Here is a 22,359-nt window from a genome sequence, read left to right as displayed (position 1 = left end):
AAGAGGAAGAAGAAGAGGAGGAGGAGAAGGAGGAACAGGAGGAGGAGGGGCGAATTATTTATTTAGCTGTTGATTGTTTTCATTTCCCCTACTATCTCCCACACTCCCTCCCTCCTTCTTTCCTTTTTTTTTTTTTTTTTTTTTTTGACCGACTAAGCCCAAATCAGATGAAAGGAGTGAGTGTACTGCTAACTCACAGTGTAAAGGAACCAAAACCAAAACATTTCTTCAAACACATGACTGCTGCTGGGCTGGGAAACAAAATTAAGACAAAACAAACCCCCAAACCAACAAAATATAAAACTGCTCCTTCACCCCATCTTTGGCATCCTTTGAGGTCATTGTCACTTGTGATTTCTGCAGGGTAAAGGAAGGCACTGTCCTTTCCATCTCAATACATTTGACAAGAACTGACACTCTCGGACATACTGTTCAATAAAGTAAATTCATTAGGAAGACTATTTCCCCCTTTTACTTCATCCCAGACATGAGATGAGTTACTTAAAATGCAAGTGCCAGGAAAGTGGATTGTAAAAGGGAAATATTTTCATGTGAATTCCGTTTGATCTTTTTTTTTTTTTTTTTAACTGGGGCTCCTTCCATCCACTTTCTCACTCTTCCTCCTCAGACCCTGGAAACCAATTAATCTCAGCACAGAGGCCACAGAGCAGATTTCTAAATGCCCTTCCCCCCCCCCCCTTTTTCATTTTTAGGGCATATGATTTCAGTCAGGACGTCTAGTCAGTTGTCACAGTTAGCACACTTCTCTGTCCCCTTCACATATATGCACCAGATTTCCTTTCAGAGAATGCATAGATCTTTGAGTCTCACTGTTAGAAGGGAATTAGATCTGGTTGCAGTCCAAATCCTTCAGCTCTGACAAGAGTATAACATCACAGGGCCACCTCATCTTTCACAGACAACCTGGCCATCCAAGTTTTCTAAAAGCCTTCTCTCCCTTGTCCTCTGTCTTCTAATATTTCATTGGGCTTTTCCTTTCCTTATGTCCCTTGCTTACCATTCTGAAAACCCTTTTCTAATCATTCGCCAAATTACTAGAGAAAACTAGAACAACTTCATTTTTGAAAGATGTGTGGTGCTTGGGATTTTTTTGTTGTTGTTGTTTGTTTGTTTTGGAAGTACTTATTGGGCTGAGGGAAGTATATCCAAAAGATAAAAATGGTGAACCACGACAGTCTGTACTTCTCTCTCTTCACCTTTCAGTTCTGCCCTGACTTAATTCATAAAAGTGTGTGTGGGGGGGTGTTGAGGAATATTATAGAAAGCAAGGTGTGTGTGTGTGTGTGTGTGTGTGTGTGTGTGTGTGTGTGTGTTTGCATGGCATGTTGAAAGGCTTGAGGAAAGGTTGCACAGACATCCCCCAGGAAAAAGTCTCAGTTTAGCAGATGGGAGGAAACCTAAGGTTCCCCTCCATGATCTGAGCCAAGGGCCCCAGCGGCTCCACATGGCCCTGCGGTGAGTTCTGTGCTTTGAATCTGTGCCAGGACCTCTGACACTGGCTGCCAGGTCGATGGGTGGGGGAACCATAGGAGGGAGGGGGTGTTCTCTTAGAAGAAAACGCCCATTTGACGGGGAACTCGTAATTTTCCTGGAGCTCTGTAGCCTGATCTCTCCCCCTTCCCTCCGTCCCCGGCCTTTTTTTTTTTTTTTCTTTCAAACGCTGATCACACTCCTGATGATGAACTTGCAGCTCAGCTTCCTGCCGCCTGCTTGACCCGGGAACACCAGCAGGCTGCTGGCCTCGCCCTCCACTCCCTTCTCTCCTGCACCCCCCAGCGGCCTCGGGGCGCGGGTGGGGGGTTCGAGTGGGCCGGGACTACAGGAGGGGCGTGCAGGGGGCACGAGGTCCCGCCGGGGAGCGCGCACGGAGCGGCGCCGGGGCCGCCCTGCTTCCTGGAGCTGTGTGCTCCTTTGACCCCAGTGGCAGTCCCTGTCACTGCACCGCGCTCGCTCCCTCCGGCTCGCCGCGCCCTCTCTCCCTCTCCTCGCCCCCTCGCTCGCTCTCTCTCCCCAGATCGAGGCTGCTCGGGGCTTTTCTCCCCCTCCTTTCCCCCCTCCCCACCTTTCGCGCCGCGCCCTCGGGTCCCCTGCCCCAGCTCGCCGCGGGACCTCGGAGGTCGAAGGTTCTGGCCCTCCGGCGCCCCTCGCTGCCCCTTCGCGCGCTCCCCGCGCTCCTCCCGCAAAGCTCCGGGCGGCTCGGCGATGGACCGCCCGCCCACCGGGCGCTGAAGGCATCCTCGGACCCGGAGCGCAGCCCGGGAAAGGTAATCCGCCCCGGGAAGGGAGGCGGAGGGCGGGGGAGGGGGGGAGGAGGCGGCCGGGCGCCCGGTGCCGAGCGCGAGAGGAAGGGAGAGGAAAAAAATGCACACACAAAGCGGAGCCCGGGTGAGAGGTGCCTTGTCAGAGGCGCGTGCGGGGGGCTCCAAGCCTGCCGACCGCCGCTGCCCCGGTGCCCCCGCCACTCGCCACTCGCCGAGCGGGCAATTTAGGATCTGGGGAAGGCTTCTTTTCAAACCTAGAGCAAAACGATTATTATAATTTTTTTTGATAGATGTCTTCCCTCCCACTCCCCATCTTGCCCCCTTTCTCCCCTCCCCCCAGCCTTCGGCGCCCTCTTCTCCCCCCCCCCCCTTCGACCTCTTGGGGTCCCCACCTCCTTGCCCTCTCCATCCCTGGTCCGCTTGGGTTTCTTAGGAAGGGGTGTCCTCGAAAGACTGAGGCGAAAGCTGGGCAGCGGAGATGGGGTTGGGAACCGAGGCTCCGGAGGCTGTTTACTAGAAAGTCCCGGGGTTGTGTGTTCGAGCCGCCCCGGCCTAGGCCCGGGTGTATTGTGTTGGCCCGAACCCTGGGCACCCGCGGCCATCCGAGGGCAGGTGCCAGGTCTAGGAAGGCGCCGCGCAGCTTTGTGCTGGGGCTGCGCCCCGTGGCTCCCCAACCCCAGGGCCGGCCGCGCGCGCACCGCTCCCGCGCGGGGCTTCCCTCTCCGTGTCCCTCCACCCCGACCTCGCTCTCTGCCGCCGCCTCAGGTCTGCAAGATCGCAGCCTGCGGAGCGATCCGGCGACCCGAGCTGGTGCGGAGGCGAGGCAACCGGGCACCCGCAGAGAGAAGTAACCATTGCCGCCGGATTTCTTTTCCGCACTGGCTGGAGTTTTTCGAATTTTTTTTTTCTCCCTCTTCCTGATTAATATAGAACAAGGGTATCTTCGGAAAGCCTTTGAATTTCGCGATTTTGCGGCCTAGGAGGTGAAGTGGGAAATTTTTTTCCCTAGATCAAGAGGGAGTTGGGAGTCCATCAGCAAAATAAATAAATGAATGAAAATGAAGGATCACCCCCCCAACACACAGTGAGGTTGATTTATAATGCGTGCCCCCCCCCACCAGCACATCTCAAATGAAGTGCGAATGCGGCTCATGAAAAATCTGTAATTGATTTGTGATGCTGTAAGCAAATAAACAGGAGCAGGTCAGGGAGGGAAACACAAACAAAACTTTAAGTGAAAGAAAAGATTTCCAAAGAGGATGGAAACCGGGGGCCTCCACTCCCCCTTCGCACGAGGGCTGCTTTCCTCTCTTCCGCAGCCGTTCGGGGAAGGAGCCCGGCAGCCTCCGGGGCACGGAGCGGGGTGGTGGAGGCGGCGGCTCCAGGCTACGGCTCCGCGATGCCTATGCGCCCCGGAGGCTGACGTCGAGGAAGGGCTGTGACGCCCCATCGAGGATGGCTTCGTGTCGAAGCCATTGGGTGACGGTGGTTATCCATCAATCCCGGGATGGGGAGAAAGAAAGAGAGAAAGAGAGAAAGAAAAAAAAAAGACCGGGACCTGGGCCGTGAGTGCTAGTTCTAGTAGTGCCAGCAGCAACTGCAGCCACGGAGGCGGCGCCTGTGGCAACCTGGGATTGAACGCGTAAGGCAAGCAAAGTGCTCCAGAAAAGGGGGGGGGGCAGTGGCCAGGACCTGGCGCGGAGGGGGGGTGGCTGGGAGGGCAAGGCAGGGCAAACGTGCGCTCTTGCGCGGTCTCTCTCTCTGCTCTCTCTCTCTCTCTCTCTCTCTCTCTCTCTCCCCCCGTCTCTCTCTTGCTCTCTCCCCCGAGTGTATGTATGTGTAGTAACTGTAGTCCCCCACCCCAGATTTAAAACAAACCAATCCAAAGTAGAGAATTCTGCGCTCCCCCTCCCCCCCCCCCACACACACAGAGTGTGTGTGTGACAAAGAGAAAGACTCCACGGGTGGTGGTCAAAGGCGCTGGAGAAAAGTCTTGCCCTCCCTGTCTGAAAGAATGTGTCAGCCGGATGTCCGAAGTGCTGGAGACAAGTTCAGGTGTAAGTGCGCTGGGATAGGGAGGGCGCTCTGAGAACAGAGGCTCGTGGGACTTTAGTGTCAGCATCTGCTCCACTACACCCCTACGCCCCCCTCCGCCAAAAAAAAAAAAAAAAAAAGCTGTCAGAGAAGCCTCAGGAAGCTGTGTGGGCATTGCTCCCTCCCGTTGGGATGAGTAACTGGAAGTGGGCATAAAAGATACGGAGTGCGAATGAAGGAAGCCATCGAGGAGAGAGAGGGCAAAATTGGGTGTAGCTGGGGCTGGAGAGTTCCAAAGTCTCCCTCCACTCTGTGGGTCTGGCGATCTTCTGGGGGCAAGTGATCTGAAAAGAGCATCCTTGATCCCACAGCGAAATCGCAGTCTCCTTTCTCCTAGCTTGGCCAGGCGGTGTACTGGGAGAGATCAGGAATCATTCTTTTGAAACTTTTGGTAAATTGGATCTCTTGTTGTCTTGGAAGTGGAGACAGTTATTTAAGTCCTTGGTTTTTAATCTCCGCGTTGCCAGCAGACTTTAGGAAATTTTTCCAAGTGGATTCCTGGAAAAGAACATTTCTAGTTTGCAGCTTAAGGGACCAGAGACTGTAATTGCTGTCTAGGAAATGCAAAAATGTGCTCACATGATTTTTTTTAAAAAGAAACTCCAACACCAGCATGTGTGTTTGGCAGTGACAGTCCGCCTTGGATTTTTCTTTAGGCATCTTGGCGTTTTATACTGTGTTCCTTTGTTGGTGGAGCAAATGTGTTGAAGTATAGAATGAAAATTAAAACAGAAAACTGCTCTCTTTAAGTATTGTGTATAAAAAGTTAGTGCAAGTTTGAAGAGGGTGAGAGGAGTGGAAATGTGGTCATTTGGAAGGTTTTACTGCTGAAATAGGAAGCAAGGTGAAACAGCTACTTGATGGCTTTATGCAGTGTGTCTATCTGTATTCTTTCAAGCTTTTTCCAAGTTTTTCAAGGGAGGTAATTTAACCCATCATGTGCTGTCTCTGCAGTTTACAAAAACAATAATAACAAACCCCACTCATTTTCCATATCTATATATATTATTATTAGGATATGTTCATTTTGAGATGTGGACGGAGGTGAACATAGAATTTAAAAAATATATAAAGCCCTTTTCTTGACCGGTGTGTAAAGGTGCTATCAAAGTTTTGAAGCTTTCTGCCTCAGTCTGACATTTCCTTCAAAGGACTCCAGATTAAAGAAGATAGACACTGCAGGTGGACTGTTTCGATAAAATATTTGAAAGGGAACATGGAAAAGATGAATTCAAATGAGGTGCCAGCCACCCATTTAGCCCTTACAGGGGCCAGTGCTTGCTGATGAAAAGACCTTTCTATTTGTCTTGATGGCACAAAGAGGCATACATGTTACCCCAGTGAAAAGGCAATCTGTAGGTTGACTTTAAGATACAGTGTTCCATTAGGGATGCCAACTGATCTCTAAGTTCAGTCTCTGCTTGGCTTCGAACAGAAGTATGGAAGGGTGTGTTGTTAGTTTATTACAACTTGTTGCATAGAAAGTTAAATATATGTACATTCATTTCTAGAACCCATTCTGCTTAATTTAGTGCTTTTAGTCTGGAAACATGTAGGCCCTTTTAGTACCAACTTCAGTTTGTCCGTGCAAAGTCACAATGGTCTGGGCATGAAGTTGGTTTCCTTTGCTTGGAAATGTTCTGTGTTTCACACAATAGATGTTGATAGGAAGAACATAAGAAATGCCAAGCAATTTTTATACCACTGTCTAATTTATGCAAACACGAAGTTCTTGTAGTCTGAAAAATGTGTATTTTCCCCCTCTGTGCTTTGATGGCTAACATTCTTTTTAATGACAGTCATTTCTATAACAGGAAGATGTTTTCATTTGTATTTACTTTTCAAGCGACACACAATTATGCAGTTCTGCGCTTCAGTAGTGTCTCAGTACTTTGTGTCTCAAAAGAGAATTACAGTACTTAGAACAGGACTGCAATTTGAAGCAGGTGTTGTGTTTTACTGTTATGCAAAATAACAGTAAAATATAATTGTGGGGGGAATTAGGAAAACAGCTGCAAACTTGGTATGAAAACCACTACATTATGACTCGTAAGCAATTCTTATAGCTATCTTATATCAGAGGAGAGGGAAAGATTTTAACTTAGTTAATCCTACACTCCCAGTTGTCTATGAACTGATGCTGAAACGAGTCAATAATCTCTCATGAAGTCAGGAAGGAGAGAAAGAACTCAAAGTGACACACTGCTCAAAATGCCAGACCATCAAGAGATTAATTTCTTGGTAGTGCAATTGTATATTAGGAACATAGGCAAGGTGGGTGTTTAGCAAGCATTGCTAATGTGAAGAATGCAGTGATTTGAGTAGAACACTGTGGAATTTCTTAGCCCAGCTAGCATATGGAGCACTATACAAGCCCGGGGTTGTAAAATAATAAAATAAATGGCCTATGGCAGGCCATCTGCCTTTTGCTTTATATTTAAGGTGTTTCATGCCAGATTTAAATCTAATCTTATTATTCTAAATATTTTTATTTGAGAAAGCAGCTAAGATACCTGGAGTTTAATGGGGCACATGTCCAATGTATTCTGATGCAGTGTGGGTTACTCAGGGGTTACTGCATAAGGAGTGTGCTGTGCTTCCCACTTTTTCTCTACAACACCCATCCATGGCAATAACTTCTCTGGAATTTGTTTTCCTCTGTCTTTGCACACCTATCAGAAAAACGCATTCTCATTTCTATATTTAGTGCAACAGTTAATATTGCTCTTTATGAAAAGTATCAGGACTACTGGAAATAAGAAAGAAGGAAAGGAAGGAAGGAAGGGAGGGGGGGAGGGAGGGAGGGAGGGAGGGAGGGAGGGAGGGAGGAAGGGAGGAAGGAAGGAAGAAACCTGCTGGGTACCTGTGATTGTTCCTGTTATTCTAGGTGCTTAGGGGGCTGAAATCACTGAGGCTAGCCCAAGCAAACTCATGCCTCCAGTTAACTAGCAAAAATCTAGAAGCAGAGCTGTGCTTAATTGGTAGAGTGCCAGCCTCCTTGAGCAACAAAGCTAAGGGACAGCACCTTGTCCTTGAGTTCAAGCTCCAGTATCAGCACACATGCATGCGTGCATGCCCACACGCACACACACAAAACCAAGTAGTGAGATTTTCTAGCATAAAGAGTAAGGTAATGGATATAACGGTGCCCTGGATTACTGCTCCATCAGGACTGAATTGGGAAAGGTAAGGACGGAGTAGAAAGTGTTGGCTTAGTTCTGGAGGTGCTACCCTTTGACTGGAGTGACTAAGAAGATTTTCACTTACTACAAAGTTTCCAGTCAGGGAGAAATGCATATATACCAAGCATTATGTATTTGGGAAACTGAAAGAAGAAATAATTATCAGTACTTAATGAATATTTGGTCAGCATAAGTTATCCACAGATATCTAGTTATATGCACAGATTTCTAATTTACATTTGCCATTTTTTCTTGTGGATCTTCTGAAGCATCAAGAGTTCAAATTGTTATATGACACCAACTTGAATCCAAACATTCCAAGTAGCAGGGAAGGATTAGGAGAGTCTTCATTTCCAGCACAAACCATTTATAGCTGGACACCATGGCAACTGTGGATTTGCCCCTTGCATAATTCACGTTAAGTGCCACAATTATAATTAAAGAGGAAATCTTGGTCTGAACTCCATTGAGATGACTTTCTGGCATCTAGCAATGTCATAGAGGGTTGTAATGTCCATTCTGCACTACACACAGGGAAAAAGTATTGAGAATTATCAGGTCCACAAGACAGCACCCTTGATTCTGATTTCTTCCTGAAACCTTTTGAATCTAGATGTCAAATTTCCTGTCCTTTGTGACCTTCCCCTCCCCCCCCATATTTTCCCTGAATATACATGCAATATTGTGTTTTTCTTCTTCTAGAAACGCACAGAAGTATTGATGAGTAGATCCTTGGATTCAGAGGTTTGGTTGAACTGCACCATACTTGCTTTCTTCTCTTGCTCTGGAAGACTGTGAATTGCTCATGCCTAGAGAGAGGAAGGATGGCACATGGGATTCCTTCTCAAGGCAAAGTTACCATAACGGTGGATGAGTACAGCTCGAACCCCACCCAGGCGTTCACACACTACAACATCAACCAGAGCAGATTCCAGCCGCCTCATGTACATATGTAAGTATTGCTCATGAACTTAAAAAAAAATTACCAGTTGAGAACGCAGAAATAAAGTGAAAAAAAACCATTCTCTCCTAGCATTCTGCAAAGGAAAATAGAAAAGTCAATGATTTACAAAACAGATGGGTTTCTGTAGTTTCAAATACAGTCCTGGAGAAAGTCTCCCCATATCTGCATAACAGTTCAGATATTCAGAGCACATTCAAGCACAATTGGACATTAGCTTTTCAGAGCCATTGAAGGATTATGATGGGTTGCCCACAAAGAGGACAGAGAGGCGAAGGCAGTTTTCTAATGTCACACAGTGATTTTTTTTGGCAGTGTGATCTGAACCCTAGTTTAAATGTGCTTTATCCTATATTGCTTGCTTTCACGATGAAATGTGTTTTTAAAGTTTCGGTAGTATTTTCTTAGACTTCACCCCACCATCCCCTTTAGTGGGAAATAGGCCTAAATGGGACTAATTGTCCAGTCACTGCTAAACCTATTGTCTTCCTGTTGTGAGCGAACCATGTGCTGCATGCTACAGAACTCAGACAGTGTGGGGAACAGAGGATCAAGAGTGGGCTCCAGAAATTTTGCTTTCTACTTGCTCCCTAATACTGCTAAAGACAAATTGAAATTGTTTAAAGAGTAAGCAAGGGAGAGAGCACAGGCAGGGATTTCACAGCTCCTGGTGGCTTACCAGCCTCCCTTCTAGTCCTGTTACAGAATATGCTGGGCTTTTAGCAGAAGAGGGCAAAAGGTCATCTTCTCTCTTGTTTTGTCAAGGCCTGGTGCTTGTTCTCTATGAGTCTCTTCCGATGTCTAACACAAGTCTTTCATGGGAAGACTAAACCTCTTAGGAAACTATTGTATAGTCAAGGCAGAAAGGAAGTTAAGACTCTGTTGACTGGGTTTTTTTTTGTTGTTGTTTTTGTTTTGTTTTTACCATACCTAGTAGAAATAAACTCCTGGCATGTCCAAGTTACAAGCTTGGTTTTTGTCAGTAATTGTTTTATGTGGGAATTAAAAAAATAGCAGGATTACCCTTCACCCTTAAATGCATACACCAACCCCCTCCAAATTCATCAGCACTGAACCAAACCAATTAGAATTTTCCTTGATTGTCTGGATATTAGTAAATACTAGGATGTTACTTTACAAATGTATTCTAGAAAATCCCTTGAATATCTGTAATGAGAACTATATGAATTGGGAAACCTTCCCCCCAAAAAAAGAAAAAGATAAAAAGAAAGAAAAGACGAAGATGTCCTTGCAAATGTTAATGTTAAATTATTTCTAAGAATTTTATACTTGCTTTTAATAAGAATATATCCATGATTGTGAAGAACTGAATACACAATGTTAAGGAAAAGCTTTTAAGTTGAATACAGTTTCCCTTGTTGAAATTGCCTTTCTGACTAAGTATGCATTTGTTTGAAACATTCTTTTTATTCTGTTTCCTTTTCTTTGTTTCTCTTCAAACATGTTCTACCATTTATATTTGAGGATACAGTGAGCTCAGTTTTGCTGGTGTGATGATTTGTGTTCAGGAATCACAAACGACTTTGTGGATTCTGTTTCTAATCAGGCAAAAAACAACTATGCTTTTTTTTTGGGCCAAGGTTCCTTGGAAAATGACTGACAGAGAGGTCAGATTGGTGTTTAGGTCTGCTGACGTCTGCTTGCTTGTTCTTGGCCGTGTGATTCCATGGGTGAACTGTGAATGCACAGAGCTATTTTTTTTTTTTAAATCATGTAACCCTAGAACCAATCTGTTTAGATCTAGCCATGAAAAATTTGAAGGATCAAATTATATATGAGGAGGAGGGGGAAGAAAGCTTGAAAAATGAGGTCTGCAATGGTACTGTAGACAGCTGTATTCCCTTTTGATCCCAATTCCAACCTGGGAATAGAGAGTTCTTCCCAGGAGGCTCCAATGTCCTTTCTTAACTTTCGTTACCAAAGACACTGCCTCCCTGAGCCTTCTCCTCTAGCCACTCAACTTGTCTTACTGCCACCTGGGCACACCTTGGACTTTCCCATGTCTATAGTGTGCAATCCCTGCTTATCACAGCTGGGATGCCTTTATGCTCTACCCATCAGGAGCTTCAAAGTTAGTTTAGGTGCCTTTACTTATAGGAAGTCTTTTGTACTCCTTTCTTCCAAACTCAAAATCATTGTGCCTCCTTAGTATAACTCCTGCAGTTTACTTGTCACTTCATATGACTTCCACAATTTATCTATGTATTTATCTTTCTATCTATGTCTCTATCATCTATCTTCTACTTATCTAATCCTCAATTGGCAATCCTTGATTGGCATATTCATTGAAATGAGGAATTATGATTGATGCTCTGGGATTTTTTGTGGGAATTTTTCTGTTATTCTGGATGTTTGAAAGTTGATTTTGTCAGGAAGCTGGCTCACCTTTCTCTTTAGCCTTGTGTTTCCTTGCAAGGGTCTGGTGTTGTTTTGTAGACATGATGATATAGCTTTCTGACTGGCCTATAGTACGTGTTTGGGTACCTTTGATGAACACAATTATGATATATATGTATGTATATATATCACCTTTAGACTAAATAAGACTTAAATTGGCTAGAAAATATCTGCAAATGTTTAGCCTCAAATTTTGTAGTTTTTTTTCCCAATATGTCTTGGAAGTTCTGTTCTTCTCCTAAAAGTATTTTTCACTTGAACAACTGCTCATTTATTTTTCATGAAATTCTTAGAACATTTGTTTTCCTTATGCATGAGGTCTGTGAAGACCTATGACACGCTGCCTAGATTGGAGTTAAAGTACTGGTCCCTTTCATGGTCTCCTACTTTGGTAATAGTGAGGGGGTCTGGCCTGAAGTCGTAGCTTATTTCCCACTTAGTTTAGCCCCTGATCAGCTTTATAAATAATTCTGGGCATTTTCAGATCTCATTTTACTTTTATGTAAGCATTTGCATTAAAGGATAGCAAAGGTTCTTTTTAACCTTAGTTAGGAAGCTTGCAATTAGAACAGGACTTTTGGCAAGGTGCTGCTGTGGTGGAGGTGGTCGAAGAGCCAAGGATAAATAGGTCCCAGTTGTCATCTTCATGAGGCTGGTTGATTTCAGAGCTGATACTTCATGTGACTTAAAGAGGTTTTGGTTTAGTTAATTCTGGCAAGATTACTACCAAGAACTATGGCCTTGAATCTGTTGTGATAGTAGGGGAGAGTTTTTTGTTTTTTCTTTTTTAGAAAGCAGTCCTGGTCTGGTATGGTGGCTCACATCTATAATCCCAGCTAGTTTAAAATAAGAGATAAGAAAGACTGAGATTCAAGGTCAGCCGAGGCAAAAATTGTTACCGAGACACCATCTCTGTAAATAAGCTTAGTGTGGTGATACATACCTGTAATCCCTGTAGTTAGGAGGTAGATGTAATCTCCATTCCAGGTTATCCTCAGGTCAACACTAGAGACCTTATCTGAAAACTAAACAACAACAAAAACTTGACTGAGGTTATAGACCAAGTGGTAGAGCATCTACCTACGACCTAGGAAACTCAAGAACCAGAGCCCCAAACCCCAGTACTGCCAAGGGAACAAAAACAAAACAATCCTTTATGACTTTGGAAGAGAAAATGAAAGCACAGCTGGAGTTGACAGATCAAAATTTGACCTAGATTTTGTGACCCTTCCTACCTCAGATCACACTAAGCTGTAATGATTGAAACCTAACAATTAGCCTGATCATCTGTCTATGATGCATTCATTCATCTTTCCCAAGTGCAGTGTTCAGAAAATTATTTCACTTAGTTCACTTTAGCTTCATTTAGTTTAATTTTTGCTAGTACTGAGTTGAACTCAGTACTTGGGTTTGAACTTGTTTGCTTGGCTTGCTTGTCCAGCTAGCACTCCACCTTTTGAACCACATTGATGGCATTTTGCTGGCTATTAGAGATAGAGTCTTGCGTTCTTTTCTGACCCAGCTGGTTTTGAAAAGCCAAGGCAATACTGAAAACACCATAAGGATTTTGTATATTTATACTGACTGGAGACTTAATAAAATACTATGCAGTTGTATTAGTAGGGCATCTAACTCTCTTTAGTTTTAGGATTGCAAGTCTTATGTTATGAAAAACTTCTTAGTTCTGGACAAACCACCATGAGGTGAATTCATCCTCTTTTAAGGATTGCCCTGAGAAGTTTGAATCAAATGTAGTCTTCAGTGTTATCTGCTTTTTTTTTTCTTTTGACCTATGTCTTCAGTGGCTAACATTCCCTAGGATCTTAGCTCTTCATTTTGGCCTTGTTTCAGGGGGCAGGGGTCATGTAGTGGTGTATGCCACGAGTGGAATCAGATTGTTAGATGTAAAACCTGGTAGCTTTATTAACTAGATATGTCACCAAACCACTGAGGAATGTCCTCACAGAACTATGTTTTCCTTATCTTTCTGTACAGTGGGATGGATAAAAGTAATGCCTATCTCACATGGTGATTGTGTGGTTGAAGGGTTCAGAAATTCATAGAGGAGTGCCTTGCCTGTATTCAAATGTTTGTGATTATCTTCTGATTCCTAAGTGTCTCTATCAGTGTTGCAAATCAGTAGATAGTAAGTAAAGGGATAAGCTGGAAATTCATTGGTAAGGTTTGTTCTCTCTTCTTCAAGGAGTCTTTGCCAGCCGGGCTCCATGGAGGCATCAATGGGGTTTTCTAGATTGTCAGAGTCAGTGACTTGGTCTAGTGTATGTCAAGATTATAAATAGCCTAGGAAGGTCTCAGTCCCATTTACTCCATGAGGGTTGGTGTTGTAAAGGGGAAGGAATCCAGTAAGACAGCCTGCCCTGTGGAATCACAGTGGCCTTACTCCATTTGAACTCTGTTCCCTATTAGTGTCTCAACTTTCCCACCAATATCAGAAGCATCAAGAGTTAGTCATGACTAACCAGGATTGAGTGCAAAGGGCACAGTTGGGGCTGGAGAATGAGGATAATGTAGGGTTTGAAATGAAGAGGTATACAAATGCTGATAATTCAGGTTTCTGGCTTGCTTAGGTGATGTAGAAATTTCTGGATCTTAGTCTTGTCATCTGTAAAATGGGTTTAATGTCACTTAAGATGTTTTTCCAACATTATAGAGATGATGTTTGTATTGTATACTTGATATATAGATGTGATGATACCTATGATCTTAAGTACTAGCTGTTAATTTAGTTCTTTGTAAAGTGCTTGGCTATATTAAATCTGACAAGTTAAGCATGTGTCATTGCGTTGTGCAGCATTTGCTGGTATTATGTGGGCACTGAAGTGGGCTTAACAGCAATTATTCCCACCCTTACTACTATATGTATATTGGTCATAAGCATAATGCTTGGGGTTCATGATTACATTAAAAAGTCCATGAGACACTTATCTTCAATAAAGCAAAAAGAGCCAGAAGTGGAAGTGTCTCAAGTGGTAGAGCCTTAAGTGAAAAAGACAAGCGAGAATGTGAGGTTCAGTTCAAGCCCAATATTGGCACACAAAAAAGCCAGAGTGGAGGCTTGGCTCAAATTGCAAAGCACCAACTGTGAGGAAAGATATCCCAATGAGAAGGCAGAATGCAAGATCCTAAGTACAAATACTGCTACTGGTACGCGCGTGTACACGCTCACATGCACACAGACAGACACACGCTGGTGTTTTGTTCATTTGTCTGATCTGAGGTTCCACATTTATCCAGTTCAAGTACATGCTAGGAGCCAGGCACCAGTGGCTCATGCTTGTAATCCTAGCTACTCAGGAGGTTGAGATCTGATGATGTTCACGGTTGAAAGCCAGCCAGTGCAGGAAAGTCCTTGAGACTCTTAAATACAGTTGACCACCAGAAAACTGAAAGTGGTGCTGTGGATCGAAATGATAGAGTGCTAGCCTTGAGTGAAAAAGCTCAGGGAGTGTGCCAAGGCCCTGAATTCAAACCCCAAGACCAACAACAGCAACAACAAAAATATGCTAGGAAGCAAATGTTTATTTCTAAATTAGATATCTTGGGTTGAAAAAAAAGATTATGGAAGAGCATTATAAAAAGATGTCATTTAGTTAAAACATTTGTGTATGTATCCGCATATATGCATATATACACAGTATATAGAATATATATATACATATAGATGGAAATATCACTATTACTGGTGATATTTAGGAAATACACTTGAGGATCAATCTAGGTTATGGAATGTTGGGTAATGACCTTCTACTTCTTATTTTAGATACTTGTATATAATCAGGATTACTTATATTCAACTATATTTTATGATAAATTTTTTTTTTTTTTTTGGCCAGTCCTGGGGCTTGGACTCAGGGTCTGAGCACTGTCCCTGGCTTCTTCTTGCTCAAGGCTAGCACTCTGCCAATTGAGCCACAGCGCCACTTCTGGCCATTTTCTGTATATGTGGTGCTGGGGAATCGAACCCAGGGCCGGCCATATCCCCAGCCCCTATGATAAAATATTTTATAGGATGATAAAAGGTAGTTTCTAATTCCTTCTGCTCCTTTGCATTAATGACTTAGTCTGCCCTAAATTGCCCTTTCTTCTGGCCTTGCTTCCTAGGGTGACACTGTCTTCTAGTTTATGTCACAATCAAGGAAAAACAAAAGCTATTGGGTGGCTCAGCATAATTTGATTTCCTCCTTTGAGGGAGGTGAGTGTATCTTCTTAATAAACCTACTCTGTAGTTTTATCACTGAAGGGAAATTTTTAAAGAAGCATCTTCAGATTCATTTTGGAAGCCAGCAATGTCCACCATTTAATAAGCAAATAGCTTGTTGTGGTGGACCAGGCAGCATTCCTGGGAGATGGAATTGTACTCTTGTTGGGGTTCCTGCTCTGTGATCTTCAGCAAGCTGGGTCTTTCTGAATTTTGGGGGTCCTTCCAGCAATTAGACTTGGAGCATCATCTTTTCTCATTCTAACATGCCTAGAATTTCTCCTATTCCTTGTGTCTTTTATCTCTTGAAAATCAAGAACACGAATCCCAAATCATTGGTGATAATCTGTACAGGAAGGATGCATTAGAAAATGCTCACAGTGATGCACTGAGAAAACCAAGAAATGACTTCTAATTTTCACACAGAGGAAGAACAGTATCCATGAATGAATGAATGTCTGCAGCTCAAGACCACAGCCCTTATTATCAAGGTAGAATGTCATCCTTTGTTATGTAGCTGTGCTGCATTGGCTGAGAAAAAAAAAATATCTAAACATACAGTTCCCTCAGTTAGTCACTTCTTCATTCTCATTACAGATTTATCACTGGCCTGCACATTAGCATGGCCATAATTTTTTTTAATGTTTTCAATCTGAAATTTGTCTCAGAGATACTGAATGGCCCTTTTAGTTTGTTCTCTATGTAAACACAGGGTATTTTTCTTTTCTTCTCTCATTTCTTTTTAGAAATAAGTCCTTTTGCCTATGCATTCCCTGAGGGGGCCGTCTCGTGGTCCGTGACAGTTAAGACTTGGTTTTAGAGCTGACTTTTTTCTCTTAGTCTATAGAGCTCTTTGTTTTCATTCAAGCATTAAAAAGGCAATCTCAAATTAGACGTGTGTGTGTGTGTGTGTGTGTGTGTGTGTGTGTGTGTGTGTATCCATATGGATTTATTCTTAGAAACCTAGCTATATGTTGCATAACTAGGTGGTGGTATTTTTGTGTGTGTGTGTGATGATTTGGCTTTCAGGGAAAGAAAAGAATTTTGATAGAAAGAAGAAATCCTAACTAGGAGGTTTTTCAAACAGATTTTGAGTTCTGAAAGCTACCTACATTTTAGGAGATGAAGAAAGATCATAGAGAAAATACTGCCACAGTGGATGGAAAGCTGAGTTATAACCTCTGGGAACCTTCACATAGTGGGTCCTTGCACAGATCTTCTATCCAGTTTGACTTAGTCACTTTTAATTCTGAGGTTTTTGGAACTGAACTTCTCTTATGAAGATGCAATTGTAAATACAATGCCATTCAACCTACCATATCTTTTAAAAGCTACTCTAGGGAGGTCTCAAGTGCTTCCAAAAAGGAGGAAAAACTCTGCTTTTGGAAAGGTCCATGCACCAGCGTGGTTTTCTTGCTTTTTACTATTTCCTTAGCTCTCCTTCTTGTGTCCCACCCGCCCCCCACCCCCTTTCTGGTTCTCACAGCATGCCAGAAGCTAGATGTTTTAGTAGTTACTGTGTCATGGGAGGCTATTCCTTCCATATCACTATGGACAAAATTGCCACACTTTTTCAGACTGCCATATTAGTGTGCCTTAAAAAAATACAGTGTATATTTGGAGGCTTTGTGTGTGGAAATACTAACTCTGTGTAGAGGGAATGGTTGTATTTATTGACACTTGAATTATTTGGGTGGTCTTAGTTTTATTTGAAGACTTTGTTTTCTGTTTTCAGTCTCTCTTTCTGTAAAGTGATAAAAATAGATGCCTATAAGTAAAAGCATATTTGCACTTTTTCCGTTCCTTATAGCAAATCAAAAGGTATAAGCAACTCTAGTTGGTTTAAAGTTTTGTACAGTCTAGTATCATGAATTAAAGCTGTGGAAAGTTGTTTTTTTTTAATAGAAGAAAACTAGGTGGGTGTTGGTAGCACACACCTATAATTCTGGCTACTCAGGAGCCTGAGATCTGAGGATCACAGTTCAAAACCAGCTAGGACAGGAAAGTTTTCAAGACTCCTATCTCTACTAAATTACTAAAAAGCTGAGTGTAAAGCTGTGGCTCAAGTGGTAGAGTGTTAGCCTTGAGCAATAGAAGCTCAGGGCCAGTGCCCAGGCTCTGAATTTAAGCCCTAGGACCAACACCAAAATAAATTAATGAATTAAATAAAATAAAATAAAGGAGAAGAAAACTAACATCACTATTCAGTAGCAAACATAAAATTTAGGACCTGATAGTGTTGTGCTTTAAAATTCAAAGTGAGAATTAGATTATTATAGAGGTCCTGCTGTTATCAGTGGCTTTGAAAAAGATTGCAGAATTTCACTGCATTTCAGACTGTACTCACACTCATTTATTTCTTGTGCAGACAGCTATGGAGCTTTCCCGCTCAAAGATTGGATGATTCTTGGATTAGACAAAAATGTCTTTTTCCATCTTGCTGTAGGCTGTTTCGGCATTCATATTGATTGGCTTTACAAAGTGATTTACTTGTACTTGGTTTTAGGTATTTCTTCCACAGACCCAATTTTAAATCTTTTACATATTGTACCCTTAGTTTCAAATGTGTTTTGAACAAAGACTTAAAGCTGGAATCAAGAAAATAAATTAAGTCCCCTACCAGCTAAGCAGCCACAGTGTGCTTCTCTAATTTCCTGAAAGATTTAGCCATTTGCTCTGACACAGACATTTTACCAGCTCTAGTCAAGTCCGGAAAGGGGGAAAAATATGTGTTTCTACTTTGTTTCACTTGGCTTTGCTCTCTAAGACTATTGAACTTTATTAGATCTTTTTTTTTTTTAATCACAACAGTCCTACTCATTGCTCTTATAACATTTTATGTAATACATTCTATTTACAATTTTTTTTTTTTTACCACTTTGTGTATTAGTCCTGTCAGTGCTATGGTATGGACTCAGTATTTGTGCTCCTTCAAAATTCATGGGCTGAAAAAATGTAAATCTTTAGAATCATGGCATATTGGAAGATATGCTTATGTGGACAAAACTCTCAAAGATGGGAGCTCCCATTTTAAGTGCCCTTAAATAGAGACACAAGACGGATCCCTATCCATCTCTCTCCTCACATGAAGTTAGAGTGAAAAGATAGCTACATGTGAATCAGGAAATGGACCCATACTTGATGAAATCACCTTGGATCTTGAATGTCCTGTAAATATCTTGGATATATTCAGGAGATTGCAGCTTCCTTGACTTTTATGGTATTCCTAGCCTTGGCTTTAATACGAGGGAGGGTCAATATCCATAAACCTTAATCAACAGGGAAATGAGACAAAATTGGGCCTTGACTTAAGTGAGTTAACATACCAGTTAACTCAGCCATTGGATAGGATAAGGACAGCAAGTTTTGATATGTTGGCCTGTTTTGATCTCTGAGATGAAACAATTTTTCTTTATGGTCTGTTTTAGGTAATTCAAAACTTTAGGTTTTTTTCTTTTGAAGGAATCCACTTGACAAGTCATGAACTAAGAACTGGCATTTCAGACATTTAAGAAAATGGGAAGTTGTGATTTCCCAAGGTTTGCTGTCTGTTAGTATCTAGGGGGCACACTGTGTGTCATATGTTCAGTTCAAATCCTGATTTTACAGGCTGACTTGTTTTCACTCTGTACTTAACCCTCACATTTTGGGCAGCACTGAAACCTACATTGACTTATCAAACTTAGAGAAAGGAAGAATGGGAAAGAGTGGATCTTGGGGAAGAACATAGGGAATTTGGAGACCCTACAGGATACTCATTCCTAAATCTTCCACGCTGCAGTACAAAGAAAGATCTAATATTTTCCCTGTGTGAGATAGAAAGCATTTGGTCTTTTGTTCAGTACAGTACTGTGATCCTTGCTGTGCCCTCACTACCAAAGGCCCTCCTGTGAATTACACCAGAAATCACACCCCACAAGATGGGGAGTGTTTGTTCCTCATTGTACCCCAGAGTGCTGGGTGGCTAGGTTTTTCATCTCCCCATCTTGACCCCACAGTGATGTTAATGGCAGTGGGCACACTCCACTGTTTATCTTGGAATTTGATCCAGCATCTTGGCAAACAAACTGGGACCTTTACTGCTCAGATTGTTTGTCATTTGTTGTTAATTATCTGTTACCATAAATTCTGCACTTTGTGAGAAAGGAAAAAAAAAGAGACTGTTTTGAAATATTTCTTCCAACATGTAAGAAGAGCTTCATTTTCTTTGGATAAAAGAGAAAATAAAATGAGTCTTTTTGGAAACCCAGAGCAACCAAAAGTCCTGTTTTGTTTTTTTGTTTTTTTAATATAAGGTTTGATTAGATCCTGTTAATTCAACCAGGATTTGCACTGAAAGGACCTTTGCAAATTTAGCAATGGTCTGTGTTAGTGAGAGGTGCCCTGCTGGAGGAAAGAAAACAATTTAACTTTACATGAGAGGTTTTGCTTTTATCCAAAGCGCTTTATGCCCCAAGGGTGTTTTGTGTGTGCTAGGGTCTGTTCCCTTCAGCCAGCTCCTCCTTTTCAAAGGTTATTAAGACAGAGCAGGCCATAGTGGAGGTGGCTTCTGCTTACCTGCTTTTATGAGGTGTTTATTTTGTCAAGTGTGGAATGAAAATGAGTTTTTCTGGCCATTAGTGCATGTTAGTCATGATCTCACACTCTGCAGGGAGGGACCTGTCACGTTATAAACACACAGCACCATTTTGTGAGGTGCTGTACCTCAGGCTGCAGGAGCCTCTGTATCTTAATAAAGAGCCGTAGAGAGAGAGGGAGTGGGAAAAGAAGAGGGAGAGGGAAGAGGGAAGGAGAGGGAGAAAGAGGCGGTGATATATGGGAAAGTGGAGATAGGGGAATAGAGAGTAGAGAGGGAAAAGTAAAGAAAGGAGAGAGAGAGAGAAAGGTGGGAAGGAGAGGGTGAGAAGAAGGAAGAAGGAGAGAGAGAGATTATGAACACTTGTGTTTGGGGAAGAGAGAGTTTAAGAGTGCAGTGATTGTTACTAAACAGAAATGTGGGCACAATTAAAAGTACAAAACATAGTCATTTGAGAAGTTAGAAAAAACATGTGAAAAATTGTCTGCCTCTCTCGCCTGCTCTACCTCATAACATGTGTACCCTGACATTCTCTGCTACTCTCATATCTCCTTGTTATAGTGGTGATGGTTTTAACATGCTTCAAATGGTAGCAGCAGGGTTACTCTAGTGATTGGTTAAGTACATAGTGTGTGATAACTATGCTTATTAATAATGTGGTTTTTATAATTGCTTCTACAGCATGAATTATCTAGTCCCAGCAGTTTCAATGGAAGCATATGGTCCATCCTTACCATAACTTTTTACATGCTCTTAAGTTTGGGGCATCCTTTTTATTCTTGTCAAGAAATGTTTAGGGCCATACTGTCTTCCAAGGGAATCTGCCCTGGAAAGGAGGGATCAGGGCCCTGTTAACTTGATTGCCAGGGACACAGACTTTATATTTACCCCTGCACTTTGCAGTCTGCCTACAACAGTATAACTCTGTCTGCCTTTGCCTGGAATTGTGGATTTTGCTCCAGTGAGGATGTTATCCCTCTGTTCATAAGGAATCAAGATCATAGTGTTATAATGGCATCCGTGAATCAAAACGCCACCTTAAAAAATTCCTCTTTCCTTATGCTTTCATTGCTTTTCTTTCTTCTTTCGCCCTTTTTCTAAGATCATAGATGACAGTGAAACTTGAGAATTCAGAAACAAAGTATTCAATGCATTAGATTAATGACTTAGTAATGACTTGAGTATGAGAGTGAGAGAGGAGGGGGAGAACTGGTAAAAAGTACCTCTGATTGCACAGGGGGAGGCTGGGAAAAGGATTTAACACTTTGGATTTTTTAGAAGCCATTAAAAGTCTGAGGGGATCAGATTACTTGACTGCACATCTGAAACATGAAACTCTTGCCCTAAACCCTGCAATTGAGTTAAGCTCAGAATTCAAGGCCTCCCTGTAAGCCTGGCCTCTGGGTAAGCCTCATTGTTGATCACAAAATTATTTCCTTTGAGAAGAACAAGACTACAGTGAGGTTTTCATGGCCAATTTAGTCTGTACATTGGTGCCAGCCAGACATTTGGCTACAGTTAGTGCCAATTTTGGTGATCTGTCCACTGATTTTTTTTATTCCCAAGGTCTTCAAAACCGTCTGGATTTGGTGCTGACACTGAAGAAAAGAGGCATAAGAAGTCCAGCTTTCTAGGCTTACCTCTTGAATTTTTAGTTTTTGAAGTGGTGAGGTATTGGGAGATGTGAGAGAAAAGGAGGCTGGTCCACTGCCTCTGATGTAGGTGCTCTGAGTAGCCTTGTTAGTTAGTCTTCTTTCCTGAGAGCTGTTTTCTTTCATCCACTTTTTCACTTTTTTTTAATTAAACATTTTTCTTACTTGTCAAAGTGTGGTACAGAGGGATTACAGAGTCATATGTAAGGCAGTGAGTACATTTCTTGTTCAACTTGTTACCTCCTTCCTCCTCCCTTATTTCCCCCCTCTCCCTCCCCCTTTCCCTCACTTTTTTCACTTTTTAAGGGAATCTCTTACCCACTTGTATGGATGCTTGTCTTCCTTTTTATACTCAGTATTTACAAGAAGTGCTTCCCCTTGAATGCATGCATTGTGACTTTATTTCTCATTAGGAAATGTTTGCATTTTGCTACAGTGTAAGTAGTGTGAAACAGCAACTCTGTCTTTTTATTTTTATTTTATTTTTTTGCCACCTGTATCCACATGTCATACTGTGAGGTACAATTTAGATACTACAAAGACCTGTTGAATGAATGTATGGGAGCTGAGTTTGCAGGGAATCAAAACGATGCAGATGTGCTTCCCCAACAATCTGATGTTCCTAGCACTCATCCTTTCATTCAGAGAGCATGCACTTGCACTTGATGTGCTGTTTTTAGCTGTAAAAGGGATAATGTATTTAAGTCGCCCATGTTTTTTTTTTCAGCATGGAACTGGATGAAACTCAGCTTGAGAATTTCTGATACCCCTAGACTAATGAGTTAACCTATTCTGCTTGCAATTGGCTCTTGGCCTTGGTTGCAATAAACTCATTTGTTACCGATGAAAAATATCAACATTTCACTTTCAGCTTGACTCTAAAGATTTGAGATGCCTGTATAACGGAGACATTAGAAAGTATATTGCTTTCATGCCCTATAAAATACTCATTTATTGATCTTATTGGTATTTAAC

At 42.4% G+C, this 22,359-nt stretch overlaps 1 protein-coding gene across 3 annotated transcripts in view; it reads left to right on the top strand.

Moving 5' to 3' along the window:
* The first annotated feature begins 2,014 nt into the window (after window positions 1-2,014).
* Window positions 2,015-22,359, top strand: part of Mpped2 (metallophosphoesterase domain containing 2) — a 171,092-nt gene continuing 150,747 nt past the window's right edge. The window contains exons 1-2 of one of the 3 annotated variants that reach the window (XM_048361607.1): window positions 2,015-2,285; window positions 8,261-8,510. In XM_048361607.1, coding sequence (XP_048217564.1) covers window positions 8,383-8,510 — 128 coding nt within the window. In that variant the 5' untranslated portion in view covers window positions 2,015-2,285; window positions 8,261-8,382. Of the gene's footprint in view, window positions 2,286-3,831; window positions 3,925-4,235; window positions 4,340-8,260; window positions 8,511-22,359 lie in introns of those variants that run through there. The other 2 variants (XM_048361610.1, XM_048361609.1) reach the window with 2 other exon arrangements.

This window comes from Perognathus longimembris, chromosome 13 (genome assembly GCF_023159225.1).
Source record: "Perognathus longimembris pacificus isolate PPM17 chromosome 13, ASM2315922v1, whole genome shotgun sequence".
Classification (NCBI taxonomy): Eukaryota; Metazoa; Chordata; class Mammalia; order Rodentia; family Heteromyidae; genus Perognathus; species Perognathus longimembris.
The sequence above is the reverse complement of the archived record's forward strand: the minus strand, read 5'-3'. Positions and strand labels throughout refer to the sequence as shown.